The 17,600-nt window shown below is 37.1% G+C and overlaps 1 protein-coding gene and 1 long non-coding RNA gene across 3 annotated transcripts; both read right to left on the reverse strand.

The window, feature by feature from the left end:
* Positions 1-4,765: 4,765 nt before the first annotated feature.
* LOC133823534 (uncharacterized) lies at positions 4,766-14,765 on the reverse strand. Of its 2 annotated transcripts, none has more exons than XR_009888395.1 (3): positions 14,122-14,765; positions 5,788-7,316; positions 4,766-5,014 (listed from the first exon to the last, which is right to left on the reverse strand). It is a non-coding gene; the product is annotated as an uncharacterized LOC133823534 (long non-coding RNA). The 2 variants fall into 2 exon arrangements; XR_009888394.1 differs by having other exon boundaries at positions 5,784-7,316.
* Positions 14,766-15,011: 246 nt separating this feature from the next.
* Positions 15,012-15,443, reverse strand: LOC133825520 (uncharacterized). The gene has a single exon (XM_062258449.1). It carries the CDS (start codon positions 15,441-15,443, stop codon positions 15,012-15,014), a length of 432 nt encoding a protein of 143 aa, XP_062114433.1.
* Between the last annotated feature and the right edge of the window lie 2,157 nt (positions 15,444-17,600).

The following is a 17,600-nucleotide window of genomic DNA, read 5'->3' on the forward strand; positions in this document are numbered from 1 at the left end:
ATAAATGTAAGGTTTTGGATACACGAAGAAAGGCAGTAAGATAAACAAGGTGAAAGAAAGATTGGGGAAAAAAAGGAAAGTATGAGAAAGATACTAGGCAAACGAGAGAAATACATGCATAGTGTTCGAGTGAAACAATGGTCTAAGAACTGGAGAGTGGAGAAATTATTAGAAAGCACGACGACCAATCAGGGTCAGGTATGCGGAGGAAGATGCTCGCTCCATGTGGTTCGGGAGGTGGGTGTCTTAGGCCGGCCACAATTGTTTGATACAAAGGAAACGTTCAAGAGTCCCTATGAGATCCTGATGGAGGATGACTGCTGGTGAGGAGTAATTTGACGACCAAGCCTCTGAACGGACCATGACGAAGGGAAAGTTGCTCCAAGCCCAGGGGATGGATTTAGTAGTCCTACTCACGGTGGAAGGATTGGATGGGGGAGATATTGGAGTCCATGCATCCTTGCAAATGTAATCCATCCAGAATAACCCACCAATTTCTTTCCCTTTGGAGAAGGATCTGTTGGTGTATTTGCCTTCTTGTAAATGCAGTCCATCCAACAAAACGATCAGACCCTGCCCCTTTCAGGTTACAACTAGCAAGCAAGAAACTTCTCGAGAGTGTCGTGGAAACATGTTTGCAGAACTGAGAAGATTGCTCGCATGGGTACTCTCATCTTCTGCCACATTCGGTAAAATCATTTTGAACCTATAAGCAGAAGCAAGGAGATGATATAAGGTGTAAGGAATTGCGGATCCCAACAGCCACTTCAGTTGCACTAGGAAAGGATTCTGAGCCTACAAGCTAAAGGAAAGGAGTGGATAAAGGTATAACTTGGAAAAGTTGCGGATTCAGAGGGTAGGAAAATTTGAGTAGCATATCCAAGTTGACCGAGGAATGTTCAAGTAGCAGAAGTAGATAGAAAAAGAACTGCTGATGTAGATGTATAATATTGAACATAACCAAATTATTGTATTTTACAGATGAGATTAATGAGATATAGAAAGTTTGATAATGACAAGTGTTCATATATCTTTTCAAATTAGTCCTATGAGATTTCCAACAAAGCATCACTTTGCTACCAACAACTAAAGATAAAGAACAGAACAAAGAATTAACAAACATGATGATTAAAGAGTTAGACAAAAAGAACAAGTAATAAAGTTAGAAAAGTGCACTTAGAGACAAACCGAGGCTCCTTGTGAGGACGCAAATGAGAATAACACAATAAGTAAGCAAACAGAACTTGTGACAGAGTAAAATCAAGCCACAAATAACACGAAGAAGTAGTGATGAGGCGTACGTTGTTGGAGAACAGAACTTGTTAGAAATGACAAACAAGATAAAACGTCGAAGAAAGTGTTGGAGACAAAGATGACAAACCATGGAAAAGCAGAACTATATTAACAAATAAATAATAGGAAGAACACGTCGTACGTTGTTGTTATCCACTTTGGATATAGCAAAACAACGAGACAACAATAATGATTCTCGGCAGAACCATAGAAAACACTAAAGCGCTACGAGAATGTCAAAAGTCAAGAGCATGACTAAGATGAAAGATTGTAAAGTCGATCAAGGAGTACGATCAAAAATTAGAATGACATAAGATCACAGAAATGGTTATGTCCATAGATGTGATCAATGTTGGTATAAAAGGAAATGCAAAAGTAACCAAAGAATAAGTGAGAACAAAATAAGATCGTTATTCGAGCACAATATGAAATTTTGCTGTGGAGCGAGTGTGGAAAGATGATTAAACGAAATGAAGAGGAAAGTAATGTGTGGCATCGGAGTAACTGTAATGACCCGACTTAAAATCAGTTAATTTACTAAATACTCATTATTTAAGTAAAATAACGTTTACACCAATTTAATTAAGAATATAAAACTTTTACTGAAACTCTTTAAAAAAACAACATGAACTAAACACGTTTTACAAACACATGCAACTCGAGATCTTGTTATTTAAAATAAATCATCTTTTTATATGCATAACGTAAGTAAAAAATACTTGTTTCAAGACTCAACATTAAAACCAAAGTTTAATAACTTAAAAAAACAATGCATAAGTAGGCAACCCTTTGACCCCCACCTGGTCAACAAATCACGACATGCACACATCTGACCAGCTTGCTCCAACTCATCGCCTCATCAACTACACTTTTGCCCTTACCTACAACATAGATTACCCGTGAGCTAACGCCAAACATGAAAAGCTATGTAGGTGAAAATTCCAAAGCCCAATCATAAAAAATATACTAGCTCATCTATCAAAGCTTAAGTCATATACCGTTCATAAACAATGCGTTCACATTATAGAGTTCCATAACACATCATATCGTATCATAACAGAGTCATAGCATAATATAAAATATAATAGCATATCATAGCGTAACATAATAAAATCATAATGCATGTTATCAGTGTCGTTCCGACCATTTACCAATATTGTTCTCGCAATTATAACCACAAACATACCACCTCTACAACGCCCCACTGCCCTTGCGACAGCCACTGCCCTTGCAGCACTCCCTTGGTTCTTACCATATACCAAGATAAAAGAATATGTATCCTCATGATCTTTCCACATAAGTCATTGTAGAGTCCAAGAATGTTTACTTAGTTAGCTAGTTAGTAGTAGTTGTAGTATTTTAGATTCCGTGGATTTTGGTTAAAACCGGGACTTAGTTGGAAACTCCTAGCAATAATTATGAATTTTATAAGATTAATCTATAGTTTAAGATATTAATTATAACATAAGGTTTGATTAATGTTGATGGTCACAAATATGATATTTATTATAACCAAATGTTTAGATAGAGCCAATAGGAATATGACACTTGTCATAAGCATGATTATTAAGGAATTAAGTATTTTAATGATTAAATAAGGAAATATAAGCTTTAGTCTTCACCAAAAAATGTTAGAGTCGTAGTTTGACTCAGTCAAACCAGTTATCCAACCTTAATTATGTTGAAAAAGTGCAATTACGTGTTTAAAATATTCACGTATGTCGATATATTGTAACATTGAAGCCGATATATCGCCCTTAGTATATGTATATATATTTTATTTTTGTTTTTAATTTTTTAAAATAAGCTTTGACTCCTTAGACCTACTTCTGAACGTTTTGACCGAGTCTTCAGCCTCTGATTGACGAATATTCAATTATTTTCAATTTTATTCATTATTTTTATTCAAAGCCAAAAAGAAGATATTTATTCCTGGAACTCTATTAATAGGACCTAGTACGCAGCCCTTCCACTCATTCTTTAGCTGTGATCAGACTCCAAGGTGCTAGTACTACCATAGAGTGATAAACACTTGGGTTGGGAAAAAGCTTTGCCATTCTTATGCTTTATAAAATACGTGGGAAGTGAGGTTTAGTGTATTTCAGTATTGGAGTAAGACCAATCCATAAGGTCAACTAAGGTACTCTTATTCTTTAAGTTCAATCATTTAAAACTCTTTAGTTTTCTTTAGTCATTTTATTCAGATCCTAACTTTTGATATTGGTTTTTTATTAGGCTCTTGAAACTGAAAGATCTTTCTTGGTAAGTTTTGTCTTAAAGGTTTAGTTTCCATATTTATTCTTTACTCTTTAGAAATACTCACCATTTTTATTGTTGGTTTTAGGAGTGTTCCAAGTCCCGCATTTGTTCTCATATCCCGGTGTTGGTAAGGAAAATAGGATAGTTTTTATGTGCTTGTATGTTTTGATTATGCTATAATATGTTATGTTATGATATGTTATAGTATATATGTTTTGGGGGTTACGGTTGCTTAAATAGCAAACCTCAACACTTTTATGTTCTTGGGGCTTATAGTTGCTTAGTTAGCAAACCTCATTGTATTTTGAGGCTTATAGTTGCTTAGCTAGCAAACCCCAATATTCACCATGTACATGGGTTATAGTTGAGATATTTTATAGTGTATGTTTTGTTATGATCTTATGATTACGTTTGATGTTATATATATATGTTGGTAGATTTTCCTTGCTGGGCATTAGGCTAATTCCTTTTTCTTTTTAGTGTGATGCAGGAAAATAGATATAAAGGCGGAAGGATTCTTGGAAGCTTGGTGTGTGTGTTGAGGTGAATGGAGTGGATGGGCTGCGTGTCAATTTGAGGGTGACGTTATTTTTCTTTAGTCTCTTTAAATTAAATTTTTATGTATTTTCCGCATTTAGCTTTGTAAAAAAAAATTATTTAAAGTTATGTTTTATTTTTAAAACAATGAGCTTATTTATGTATTACAAATATTACTTTAAAGTTTTCAATAGAGTTATGAATTTTTCTCGTGTATGTTCTCTTCAAAGTAATAGTTATGTCTAGTAGGGTTAATGATCTAAGTTTTAGAAATGGTTGGGTCATTACAGTCCTATCACCATAACATAATCAGAACATGATCACTACTAGAAAATTGTACTTTCTCAAAAGTTTTTAATTGTCACTATTGACCAATAGCAATAGTTGGCTAATTGTCGCTATTGCCTATGCCGACAGTAAAAAATTCTCGTTGTTGCTGTCAACACCAACAGTAAAAAATTGTCACTGTTGCTGGCATACTAACAGTTAAAAATTGTCGTTATTTCTATCAACGCCGACAGTTAGCAATCTATGCTTACAGTTAATAATTGTCATTGTTGCTCTAAAATGTATATAATATATATTTTTTTTTAAATCGTGTCACTCATGTCAAATATATTTTAAAAATTACATAAACATTGAACCAAATAAGAATACCAAAACATCACATTCCAACCATAATATAATTTCAAACCAAAAAATCATATACAAACTCTAAATATACATCTTTATTAATTGGCCAAAATAAAACTCATATAGAGAAATCATACTCAAAATTACACAACAAAATATACTAAATTATATTTTTGATCAAACATCTAATCTAGAGATACCCTAGTCACAACTCATCTGCTCAAGAAGCTTGGCTGCCTAGTAATTTCAAAACTCATTTGACTTCTCATGTGTATATCTTCTTCCCACCACACTACACAAATCAAATTCAAAATGTTAGAAATTAAATTCAATAAGAACTTTATTGGTTCAACAACTATAATTCACAAGCAATTTAAGCATGATAGAATAATCAACAAACCAAACAAGTATCAACGCAAAAATCCATGGACAACAATTAAATGCCCCATCAACCCTTCTTAAACCCGAAATCAAATTAATTCATAAATAGGCTGCTTTAAAAGATAACAAAATAATAACATAGGTTAAAACATATGTTATATCTAGGAATATGGGACATTAAAACCACTTATATATTATTGGATAACATAAAATGGTGTATATAAATGCATAAAATGACTTCATATATTAATGCATAACAATGAAAATAATAGCATATAAAAAGTCACAACAACTACAATAATGGTCTCATATATTTGCATAGTACAAAATGATATATAAAATTATTTATATGAATCTAAAACTCAGTTAAAGAAACTAACCCAAAAAAAATATTATAAAATTACTACTAGAAAATCCCATATACATAAAATAAAAAAAGTGTTAAGATCATTACAACATGTTATTCGGCATTTTTTTTATTTGAGTTATATCCTCATCTGGTTCTTCTGTCAAACAAGTAGTAGACATAATGTAATGAGAACTACGAAGTTTCGCACCATCCTTGGGTGTAACGGAAGCTAAAAAAAGGCATAAGAAAAATGCCATTGAGAACAAGCCAACAAGATTTCAGAGTAGACATGAGCACATATATATCTAAACTAAAAGTGGAGAAGACTTACCCACCTAAAGATCCAAAGTATGTCTACCATTTGTGACAGAGGAGAACCTGGGAGTGCTTATGTGACGAGTGCCTCTGTTCTAGGCCATCAAAGCTGCCCGTGCGCCGAGGAGAAGAGTCCGAGTGCCTCTGTTGTGCGCCGAGGAGAAGCACCTCCGTGTGCATAGAAGGAGAAGAATAGGCAGAGCGACAGGGAAATGGTGAGAAGAGAGGTGTTGCGTAAAATAAAACTAAGTGTAAGTATACACTGTCAACAACAAGTAATACAGTAGCAAGTACCAGATATCGTTCATCAAGGATTGCCAATTCACAAATAGCGAAAATAAAAATCCACAAAATGGTTTCAATTAACTGAATCTTTGAGAATGCAATTTAAAATAATGAGAAACTAAATTAAAACTCAAAAGTATCAAACACAAATTAAAATGAATTAACAAAGATTAACAATGATGGAATGGCAAACTAGGATAATTAAATCCCTCTATTATGCAAAATCTGGCAACAATGCTACGCCAATGCTGTGGCAAACTGGCAGTTCAGTAATCAAGAATTCTAATCAATTTCCATAAGTTTCTGTCGAAATCATTATGGTTTTAATTCTCTAATCAAACTAACATACGCCTATGTAAATTTTAATTTCAAGAATCTATATTCAAGCATAAATTTTTCAAGATTATGCAAGGCAAAAATATATTTCTATACCTTTACAAAATTAAAATTAAAAATATTCAATCTTGCATCAATCAAGTTTTAGGTCCATCGTTGACTACTCTTTTCAGCAGCCATAATCAATTCATTTGCTTACTAATGGTGATCAATCAAAAGCAAGAATTAAACATGAAACACACTTGAATGAATGAACCACAATTAGCATTTAGCATTACTTAGCAAAGTACCCAAAAGTTACATAATAGAGTTCTTCAACTATCCTAGCTATTAAAAAGTTGGTTCATGGTTAAGAATTGAAATACACCAAAATAATAATAGCACATAATCAAGAAATTAAGAGAATGTAAGAAAAAACTAAGAAAGTAAGGTAAGAATGCCCAGCCAATAGGATGTCTCCAAGTAGCTCGTCTCATAGCCTTATCCCCTTACTTTTCACAATTAAACCTCTCCAAAAATGGCGATTTCTTCTTGAACTAGGCGGCTGCTCTCTTTTTGCTCTTTGTTCGTGTCTCTGTCTGTGTCTTCCAAATTGGGGAAAGATGATAATCAGTCACTAGGTCATTCCCCTTCATTACCCACGCAAGCCTCCCTTCTCAAACTCCTTTCTTTCCTTATTTTTTTTTTAAGCAAAATGGACCCAAGTAAAATAAAGGCTCAAAAGTCATTTAATTACCTTTCAGCCCAACTCAAATAGGTCCAAAGAAAAAAACAGGTTTGGATAGGATATTCATTTAGACTCCCACGTGGGTCTTTGAAATAGCTGGTATGCAGAACATAATGCTGCTTCCATCCTGCAGCATCCCGAAATCATGATTCGCTTCAAGCTTCAAATCCTTCTCAAAATGTCCAAAGCATTACCAATCATCTATCAAGACAAAATTCAATAAGTTAGGATCTATTTTTCAAACACTATAGTATTATTTAATATTATCTCATTATAATTAATATTTGAAAAAATTAAAATTAAAAGACTACAAAACATCCTAAACCACTCTTTTCTTGATAGAAATATAAGTTTAAAATCATAAAAATAACTCTAATTCCTAGAGTTATCACACCCCCAAACATATCTCATTGCTCATCCCGAGTTATGACACTACTACCCAACAACACACAACACCACAAAAGACACAATAAAACAAGACAAGAAGCTCGAAATCAATTTGGAAATGGTCATATTAATGTGGGGATAATGCTCTCAAATCAAAGATTTGATTGATAACTCAAGTGTATATGCAAGCCAAGTGTAATGACTCAGATTTTCTAATAAGGCTTAGAGCCTTTATTAGGAGGTTGGGAGGGTCATAATTGATTTATTATGCCATTAAACGATTATATGAGGATAAATGCATGCATATGGGTCCATTTTTCATTATAAAGGAATTTTGGTAATTTGGCTCGTTGAGGGCATATTTGTATATTTTCATGCATGTTGGCGAATTATGAATAAGACTACATTATAATGTAGATTTTTTCGAACCATTCAACATGAGACGATCTTTGATGCAAGTTATCAGTTTGGTCATAACGGGGTTAATTTCGGGGCTTGGGGTGAGTCTTGGGGTAATTTGAGGATTAGTACATTACTGGGAATTAAAGGGTAATAGGATATGATTTATTAGCATTTGAGAATATTGGAAATAATGGGAATTGGAGGATATTAATTATGATTAACGACATAGGGGAGAAAGGATGGTTTTACCATTGGTAGCCTTAAGTAGACTTTAAATGACCTAGGGGATTTTCGGTCTTTTTACCTTAAGATATATATCACTTGAGAAGGTTGTAGAACTGAACCAAAACAGAGCATAGCTCCTTCTTCATCTGTTCATCTTTTCTTCTTCTTTTTCCTTTGAATTTTTGAACTCCTTTTGAGGAACCAAGCTAGGGAGTTGAGCCTTGATGGTCTAGAGTTATGTTCTACCATTGAAGAAGGTGTGATTCTGAGCTTGAGGTAAGATTCTAACCATTGAAACTTTAGTTTATGCTCTATTTTCCTTTTGATGTTCAGTTGGGATTTTGAGTTGGATGGTCAGAATTCAATGGAGTTTTTGGCAAAGGTTGATTAGGTTTTGATGCCTAGGACTTGTAGAGTAGATATTTGGGTTCATTTGGGAGTTTGAATGAAGTTTGGAATCATGTTTTGAAGCTTGGAAATGGAGAAGTCAAAGGAGAAAGAACTAGGGCAGATTCTGCCTGGTCCTAGCGCTGTAGCGCCCTAGGGAGGGTGCTACAGCGCTGTCCAGGGCCAGGCTGCTCTGGCTGTAGCACTAGGGCATTAGGGGGGCAGCGCTGTAGCACTACCTTGTTCTTCCTGATTCATATTTTGGGCACTTTTGAGATTTTTTGGCTTGGGATTTCAATTCCTAAGGCTCGAGATCGAATCTACTAACCGTTTGGGTACGATTCGAGGACCCGAGAGTGAGGTTTAGGTCAAGAACCTTTCATTGCTCATTTCCATTGATGGAAGTTATATTTGGTTATGACTAGGTGACCGCTAAGGGATCAAAGGATTGACCGTTCTCAAGGGTCGTTCATTTGTTATATCTCGCTCGAAGCAGAGGTAAGAAAACTGCACCCAGTATGTGATGCATGAGATACATGTGACTAGGGCATGACATGAATATTGAATATGAGATTGATCAGAGCTTGAGTCTCTATAATTGTGCATGATCATAATTATGATAGTGATTGTTAAGTAAGCATGTTGAATGCCCTACATTTGAATATTTGACATATGATATATGCTTGGTTGCATTGCTTACTTGTGAATGGCACTAACCTATGAGTCAGGAATTGGCAAGGGTGTCAGTACTGACATTTAAGTTGTGACTCATTAGTCAGGTTCGGCAGTAGTACTGAGCATTGGTCGTATGGTATTGGCTTAAGAGTCAAGAACGATTTTAGTGTGTTTAACGCAAGCCAAAAATATTAGATCTAATCGACATAAGCATTGAATGAATCATCATGAACATTAATGCTTGACCGACCTCAAGTTCGATGAAAATCTAAAGCACTTGTCTAGTCTAAAGGCTAGTTAATTTGAGCCAGAGCAAAAGGCTCAGGTGACTGCAACGTCACATGGCTATGGGCTACACGCCCCATCATGATTATCAGAATCTCAAAGTGTTAGTCACTCATCTGATTAGGGCTACATGCCCCAACATGATTACCAGAATCTCAAAGTGTTAATCAATCATCTGATTAGGGCTACACGCCCCAGCATGATTATCAGAATCTCAAAGTGTTAATCAATCATCTAATTAGGATTGACTTGATAGTCATCCATACAGAAGGGCAGGATCCACCATCATTATTTGGACTTATTTGCATGCATGAATTGGGATATCATTGCTAGGCATGCCTATTATGATTTCGGTAACATATTATTACTGTTTATGAGCATATTGAGTTTTCTTGCTGAGCTTCGGCTCACAGGTGCTATGTGGTGCATGTAAAGGCAAAAGAAAGTTGGACCATCCTTGAGTTGGAGAGCTTAGGTGACGGTGTGTACGTATGCAGCTGCTCGACCTCCACGGCCGAGGGTTTAAAGAGGAACTAGGGTTAAACCCTATTTTGCCGCTTAGGTCGACTGGTTGTAAATCTTTTGGTGTGATTAACCTTTAAATTATATTTTTTGGATCCCAATGTATACAGTAAACGTTTTAGTGAAACGTTGTATCTTAACAAAAAAATTTAATCCTAAACCGCTAATCATACTTAGTTACACGATTATGGTCAAATGACTCGATTAGCAAGTTTAGCACTGTTTAAAATGCATACCTTAACGGTCCCTTGGTAATAGGGCATTACACCAAGTTCCTCAAGTATTAAGATGCTAACCCAATAAAGTTTTTAATTTATTCTCACCTAGTGCACAAATAGTTCTTCCCAATCAACCCTTCTTCCCTAGATTAAGCTAAGCAACAATCCTAAGGTTTAATTCATGCTTTCTTATTTTTGAACTCAATAACCACCACTATCCACTAATTTAGTTGGCAAAAATGATTTAGATTAATAGGTCTTCACATGGTTGTAATGTAGGATAGGCTAAAGGTATGGATTAAGATGGACTTTGTGAGCTAAAACCTTAAAACCTAGCCTACCTTGGACCTAGTGGATTCATTATCTTCTACCCATTACAAGTGCACTAGACACCCCCCCCCCCCCCCCTTCCCAATCAACCCCTCTTCCCTAGATTAAGCTAAGCCACAATCCTAAGGTTTAATTCATGCTTTCTTATTTTGAACTCAGTAACCACCACTATCCACTAATTTAGTTGGCAAAAATGATTTAGATCAATAGGTCTTCACATGGTTGTAATGTAGGCTAGGCTAAAGGTATGGATTAAGATGGACTTTGTGAGCTACAACCTTAAAACCTAGCCTACCTTGGACCTAGTGGATTCATTATCTTCTACCCATTACAAGTGCACTCGACCCCCCCCACTCAGTCAATAGCATTCAATTCCCTCTTTCATTTTTTTTACTACACTTATAAGCTCAAATATGGTTACAATGCAACTATAAACATCTCTTACAAGGCACACTCAACTCTCTGTTTTTTATCTTTTATGTTTTTTTTAAAATTTTTTTTAATGAATACAAGGAAACTTAAAAATAATACTTTTAAAATAAAAACATTGAAGAAAACAAAAACATAAACACAATTAACAATTTTTTGCATATAAGTGTATATTAATTAACAATCATGCACACCCCTACAACCAAGATACTATTTCCTCACTTCCCCCAAACTTATCTCAATTAATATCCAAGACAAACTAAGCCTAAGATTTTGTGAGAAATAAAAATAGGATATTCAAAAAGGGATTGGCTATCAAGTTAAGGTTACATGAACAAAATAGGCCAATAAGCTCAAAGTTGGGTCACTAGGGGTAATAATTACAAAGTAGGCATGAAAGGCTCAAACGGTCCAAGAAAATTGTCAAAATCCTCTCTAAATCATTAAGCTTCCTAGGATTTCGCCTTAAGGGAATTATCAAGCCAATTATAAAAACTTAAACCTTCATGAACACATAGTTTAGCCTAGGGAAATGGGTTTCATGGTCAAACTATGCACAATCAATTGGGACACACTCTTTCTATATGGTTGAATTAGCACAAAAAACTTTAAGTACTAAAGACTCACAAATACACAAGAGTTAATGAATATTGCAATTTTATTTTTTTTGAAATTTTATCATGGAGCCACCCCCACACTTTAGCACAACCCTTACAAAAATTAATTCCTATACAACCTAGACTCTAGACTCAACACAAAACAAACCTAAACAACACCTAAAACTTAACAAAAATACAATACATTAAAGCAACACATATAGTCATTATAAACAACACCCCCTCCCCAAAAAAAAAACTTAAGAGAGAGCAATGTCCTCATTACTACCCAACACAAACACAACAATAGTAACAAAACATCACAGCAACCAGAAACAGTCCAAATAAAAGATAAATAAAAATAGAAGGCAAAGAAAAATCCCTCCTATCACTGGTCTCCACCATCGGCGTCGTCATCGCTAGCCTCCTCATCGTTCTCGGTGATATTTGCTGTCCATGGTGTTAAGATGCTATATGGGAATTGTGGCAAGAACGAGAAAGGCTTTGTGAAATTATTCGCAAGCCTGTTCTCTATGGATTGATCGCGCACTGATTCATAAAGTGCATCATGTCTAGCATTTGACTATGGTGGGGGTCAACCACAGGGGCAACACTAGAGGGATATATTTCTCATGACTCTGCTCAGAAATTGAGACACCGGCTTGGTGACATAGCTATGTGATTAGTTAGGGAAAGATGGTATGTCCTGCATTCTTACCGGCTCACTCTCGTTTCTCTTGGGCAATGATCTTTCCCACATTGATGGTGTGACCACCGATGATGGCAAATAGTAGGAACATCCTCTCCATATTAACTGTGGAAGTGTTCATAGTGGGCATAAAACTATTGCAGACAAAGTCGAACCATACTTTAGCTTCTTGGGACAAGAATTCTCACCGACATGTGAAATAACCTTGGGTGGAAGAGGATATCCATTGAGTGTTAGGAAAATTAAGATCATCCAATACTTACTGGCATAGCTCCCAGTCACAGTTTTGAAACATGGCTGCATAGTCATCGTCCTTAATATATGGTAACCTATAAAGAGCATTGATGGTCGTGGATGTCAATGAGACTTTTATTTTGCGAACTGTGACACTTGACAGGGTGAGCCAAAGGTTGGCATAGAATTCCCACACAATTGTGTCATCCAGCGTGAGTCGAGGGCTACAAAATACCTGTCAATGGAGTGCTTCAACAGGATTCCGAATATAAAGGGGAACTTTCGCTTCATCAACATTATTCAAATTAAATCCTTTGTCTGCTAAAAATACTTGCACTACACCAAAAATCACTTTCCACAACACATGATTATAATACTATTGAAAAAGTATTATATTTTCTTAGCATCAGAAGCAGTAAAGGCGCAAAGGTTAAAATGAAATAGTTCCCAAACATTTAATTTAGCGAAATACAATGTATCCCACTTCTTCTCTCACTAAAAAACATGAGCCCTATTTTATTTTCTCATTTCCCTCCTCAATACCCCAAAACCGAACAACCAAAAACTTATCTCCTCTCAAAGTTTTCCCTGCTTGAATCCCTCTTACTACCTTTGTTCCCATCTTTAGCCTTCGACATCTTCCTCTCTAGCCCAAAGTTTGACCTCTATTTCTCCATTACCCGTACCCCTCTTTCTCTCGCTGTGATTGGGTTGGTGAACTCGTAGTAGTCGCGAAGGGATCTCAGAAGAGGTGCATTTGGGCCTTCTAGATGGTGTCATCATAGGAGAGAGGCCTAGTTTTTCATGGATGATCATGGTAGAGGTGAGATACGAGTCTCGTAGGTGTTATAGTACAACAAAAGACTTAGATAATTTCTTGATTATATTTTTTTGATTATGTTCAAAGACATAGGACATAGCGATCGACGACCTCAGTACAACTGAACTTAGCATATGAGCTTCCTAGCAACTTGCTTCTTAACCCAGGGCATTTTTAATAAAGAATCAAAGCATTAGAATGGAACCCAAAGTTTTGCTTACCAAAAGGCCCAAACAAATCAAGTGAAATGCACCCTAAAGTATAGAAAAATGACTCTGAAATTCAACTTCAAAAGGTTCCCAAGAATAGCAAAACTTCCCAGTAATGTATCCTCCAATTTGGTTACACAATAGTCTCGGAATAACACTTAAAAGCCTGCTCAAAACACAACTAAAATGCCCAGAAAAATTCAGAGATGGCACAAATTCAGTTAAGTCTCTCGTGGTCACCTCAACATAATTTAAGCAAGGCTGCCCAATATGAACCTGAGAAGCATATGCTACCATTCCACGCGGTTTCACTATATGACCAAAATTTCATTTCAATTTGCACAAGAAGCAGACCCACATATGAATTTAGCAAGAAACCATACCAATAAAGTAGCAATACCCAATGCAAGGACAACAATAAACCTCTTCATAGCCGTGAGAAATAGTGTAATCAATGATTCAAAAGTGCTGCCTATTGAAAAGAATAGTAACAAGAAATCCCAGCAGAAAATATGGTGTACTAGGTAGGAATTCAACTTTAGCACCCCATAACTTATTATACTACAACTGAATATTACCTCACAAGCAATACAAATGCACCTCAGATAGGTTCTTGCATGAGAGAGAGAGAGAGAGAAAGGTAAGGACTTGAGAAATCGGGCCTTGGTGTTGGTGGAAGAACCAAGTCATGCGATAATTTGCGTTGCTGCGAAACTGTGGGGCTGGGTTCGTCGTTCAGGTGGGTAAGCGAGAGGTGGCTTCATCTTCAAGGGTGAGGTGGGCTTGTGGGTTTGTGGGTTGGGGTACGGTTTCAGGGAGGAAGAGCTTGGTGGTGCGACTGGTGATCTTGTTAGGGTGGTCAGAGATGTAGAAGGTGGTGGTGATTTGGAGGTGAGGGTCGGCTATGGATGTTGGGGTATCGGGTTGGTGAAGGAGGTGAATTTAGGGCTTGGTGAAAAGGAAAGGTGATTTTAATCAAGGTAATTTCTGCAATTTTTTTATTTTTTTTTATAAGTGGCGATCCCACACCTCGGTACGACGATACAATGCAAGGACCTCTGTATTTTGCCTTAACTTACTCACTTTTGCCCAATTTTTGCATGACCACAATGCTGCATCATCACAAAAGAGAATGACAACATAGCCTCAACATCACTCCCTGACTTTCTATAATTAAAATCAGTAGGAAACCAGTAATAAATATATCCAAGTCCTGACCCCAAACCTATCCAAATTTTCTTTAATTGACCCATAAAAATACCAAAATCATCACAGTCACCCCATAACATGAACTCACTCAATTTCACAACATAGACAATGAAGGAGGGAGGTGAAAACACGAAGAAAAACAGAATACTATATACTATAAATGTATAAAATTAATTTGCTACTCTCCAAGTATATCTTTAAGCACAGCAGCTCAGCACATGACTTTTCAAGGATCAATTAAGGTAAGCGAGGTCCTATTTCACTCAACCTCACCACCCCAATAGTGTTTCAACCTATGCCCATTGACCTTGAATTCACCTACTTCATTTCCTCTGAACTCCACAGCCCCATAAGGATAGAACATAGGAATAGTAAATGGCCCAAGCCACCTTGACTTGAGCTTGCCAGGAAATAGCTTCAAGTGCGAGTTGAAAAGCAAGACTCGCTGGCCCTCTTCAAACACTCTTGGTAGAATGTGCTTTTCATGCCATCTTTTTGTTTTCTCCTTGTAAAGTTTGGCATTTTCACAAGAGAATAAGAGCATCTCGTCTAATTTATTCAGCTGCAACATTCTCCTTTCTCCTGCGAGTTGCAAATCCATATTGAGTGTTTGAATAGGCCAATAAGCACGGTGCTTAAGTTCCACCGGTAAATGGCAAGCTTTGCCAAACACCAAACGATATGGTGACATCCCCAATGGTGTCTTGAAAGTTGTTCTATAGGCCCACAATGCGTCATCTAACCTCTTGGACCAATCTTTGCGATTGGGGTTCACAACTGTAATGCCCCGAATTCTCCGATGTGGTTTAATGGCGGGATTAGTAGGCCGGGAGGGCCATACTTGTTTAATTATGCCATTAAATGATATTATGCATGTATATGTGAATTATATTATAATATGATGTTAAATGCATGCATGTGGGTCCACATTTTAATTACAGGGGTGTGATGGTAATTTGGCCTGTTGAGGGCATAATTGTATATTTGTATGCATGTCGGTGATATATATTGAGACCACATTATATTGTGGGGTTGTTCGAGCTATTCGGCATGAGACGATCTTGGAATATTGATTAGCGGTTTAGTCACAACAGGTTTAAGTTCGGGACTCGGGATGAGTCTCGGGGTGATTTTAAGGATTAGAGCATTACTGGGAATTAATGGGTAACGGGATATGAATTATTGGTGCTTGAGATTATTGAGAATAGCGGGAATTGGAGAGCGTTAATTGTGATTAACGAGATAGGTGGAAAATACCAATTTTGCCCTTGCGAGCCTTTAGAAACTTTAAATTGACCTAGGGGTATAATGGTCAATTCACCCCTAGGATAGATATCACCATTTTGGCTGAGAAGGAGGTAGAAAAATAGAGTAAGTTTCTAAGCCTTCCCGTATCTTCTTTCTCCTTCAGTTTTCTTTGTGATTTTTGAACCATTCTTGAGGATTCAAGCTTGGGAAGCAAGCCTTGGAAGTTTGGGAGTGTGTTCCTCCATTGAAGAGCATCATAAGCTGAGCTTTGGGTAAGTTTCTAACCATAGAATTCCCTGGTTTGCTCTATTTTAGTGACATTTTGCAGTTGAGATTTCTAGTTTGAATACTTGGTTTTGTTGGGGGTTTTGGCTAGGGTTCCTATGGCTGGGATGTTTAGGGTATGTTGAGATGGTTTTTGGGTTCATTTGGCATCAAAAATGGGATTTGGAAGCTTTGGAATTAGGTTGGAATCGAAGGAGATGAAGAAGGTCGTTTCAGGGTGTTATCCAAAAATTTGAAAATGATGATGTGGCAATAGAATTGACAAGTGGCATGGAATAGTTGGGTGATCTGGCTTAGCAGTAGCCCAATACATCAGTGAAGAGTTTGGACTGCTTGAGAGATGTCATAACCAAGCCAAGTGCACCCGAGGAGAGTACTTCGGCTAGGGTGTGCCCGGTCGGACCTTGGTCCAAGGAAAACACTCCAAAGGATGTGATCGGACCCTGGTCCGAAGAGAAACCCCAAGAGGTCCGGTCGGACCTTAGTCCGAGGAGTCCAAGTGGTGTGCTCGGACCTTAGTCTGAGGAAAGCCCTAAGAGATGGGGTCAGACCCTAGTCCGAGGAGAAGCCACAAGAGGTCCGGTCGGACCTTAGTCCGAGGAAAGCCCTAAGAGGTGTGTTCGGACCTTAGTCTGAGGAGAGCCAAGGGTGTGTTCGGACCTTGATCCGAGGAGAGCCAAGGAAGGTATGGCTCGGACCTTGATCCGAGGAGAGCCAAGGAAGGTGTGGCTCGGACCTTAGTTCGAGGAGAGCCAAGGAAAGTGTGGCTCGGACCTTGATCCGAGGAGAACCAAGGAGGGTGTGGTCGGATCTTGGTCCGAGGAGAGTCTAAAGGGTATGGTCCATATGCATGTGTCCAGCATGCATATGTCCGACCAGCACTTGTGTGTGTCCAGCATGCATGTGTTCGACCAGAAGAAGATATTCATCAAACAAATGGATCAGACTACGCCAAATTCCCAGAAACGGCTTCAACAAGAATCGGTCTGGGCACGCGCGGGAATCTCTCATTTTTCGCTCAAATTGAGGATTCTGTTGTATTTTGAATATTTTGTGTAATTTAAATACAATATGAGTAATAAAATATCCCGATCCTAAGGGGATATCAGTTGCTGATCCCAAGCCTATAAATAGAAGGTTAATGGGATCAAAAGGGGACTTTTTGGCAATTTGAAATTTGGTCTGAGTTTCTAGAGAGAGAAAGTGCGTTTTCCTTGAGAGAGAACCCTTTTTGTATTCTAAGAATTTACACTGAAGAAACTCAGTTGACACTGGTTCATCTGATCTTGAGTGTAAATAAAGTAATCAAATCTCT

The sequence above is a fragment of the Humulus lupulus genome, chromosome 3 (assembly GCF_963169125.1).
Source record: "Humulus lupulus chromosome 3, drHumLupu1.1, whole genome shotgun sequence".
Lineage (NCBI taxonomy): Eukaryota > Viridiplantae > Streptophyta > Magnoliopsida > Rosales > Cannabaceae > Humulus > Humulus lupulus.

Excerpts from the sequence above, each read along its gene's own strand:
- LOC133825520 (XM_062258449.1), bottom strand. The coding sequence starts at position 15,443 with ATGTCACCATATCGTTTGGTGTTTGGCAAAGCTTGCCATTTACCGGTG.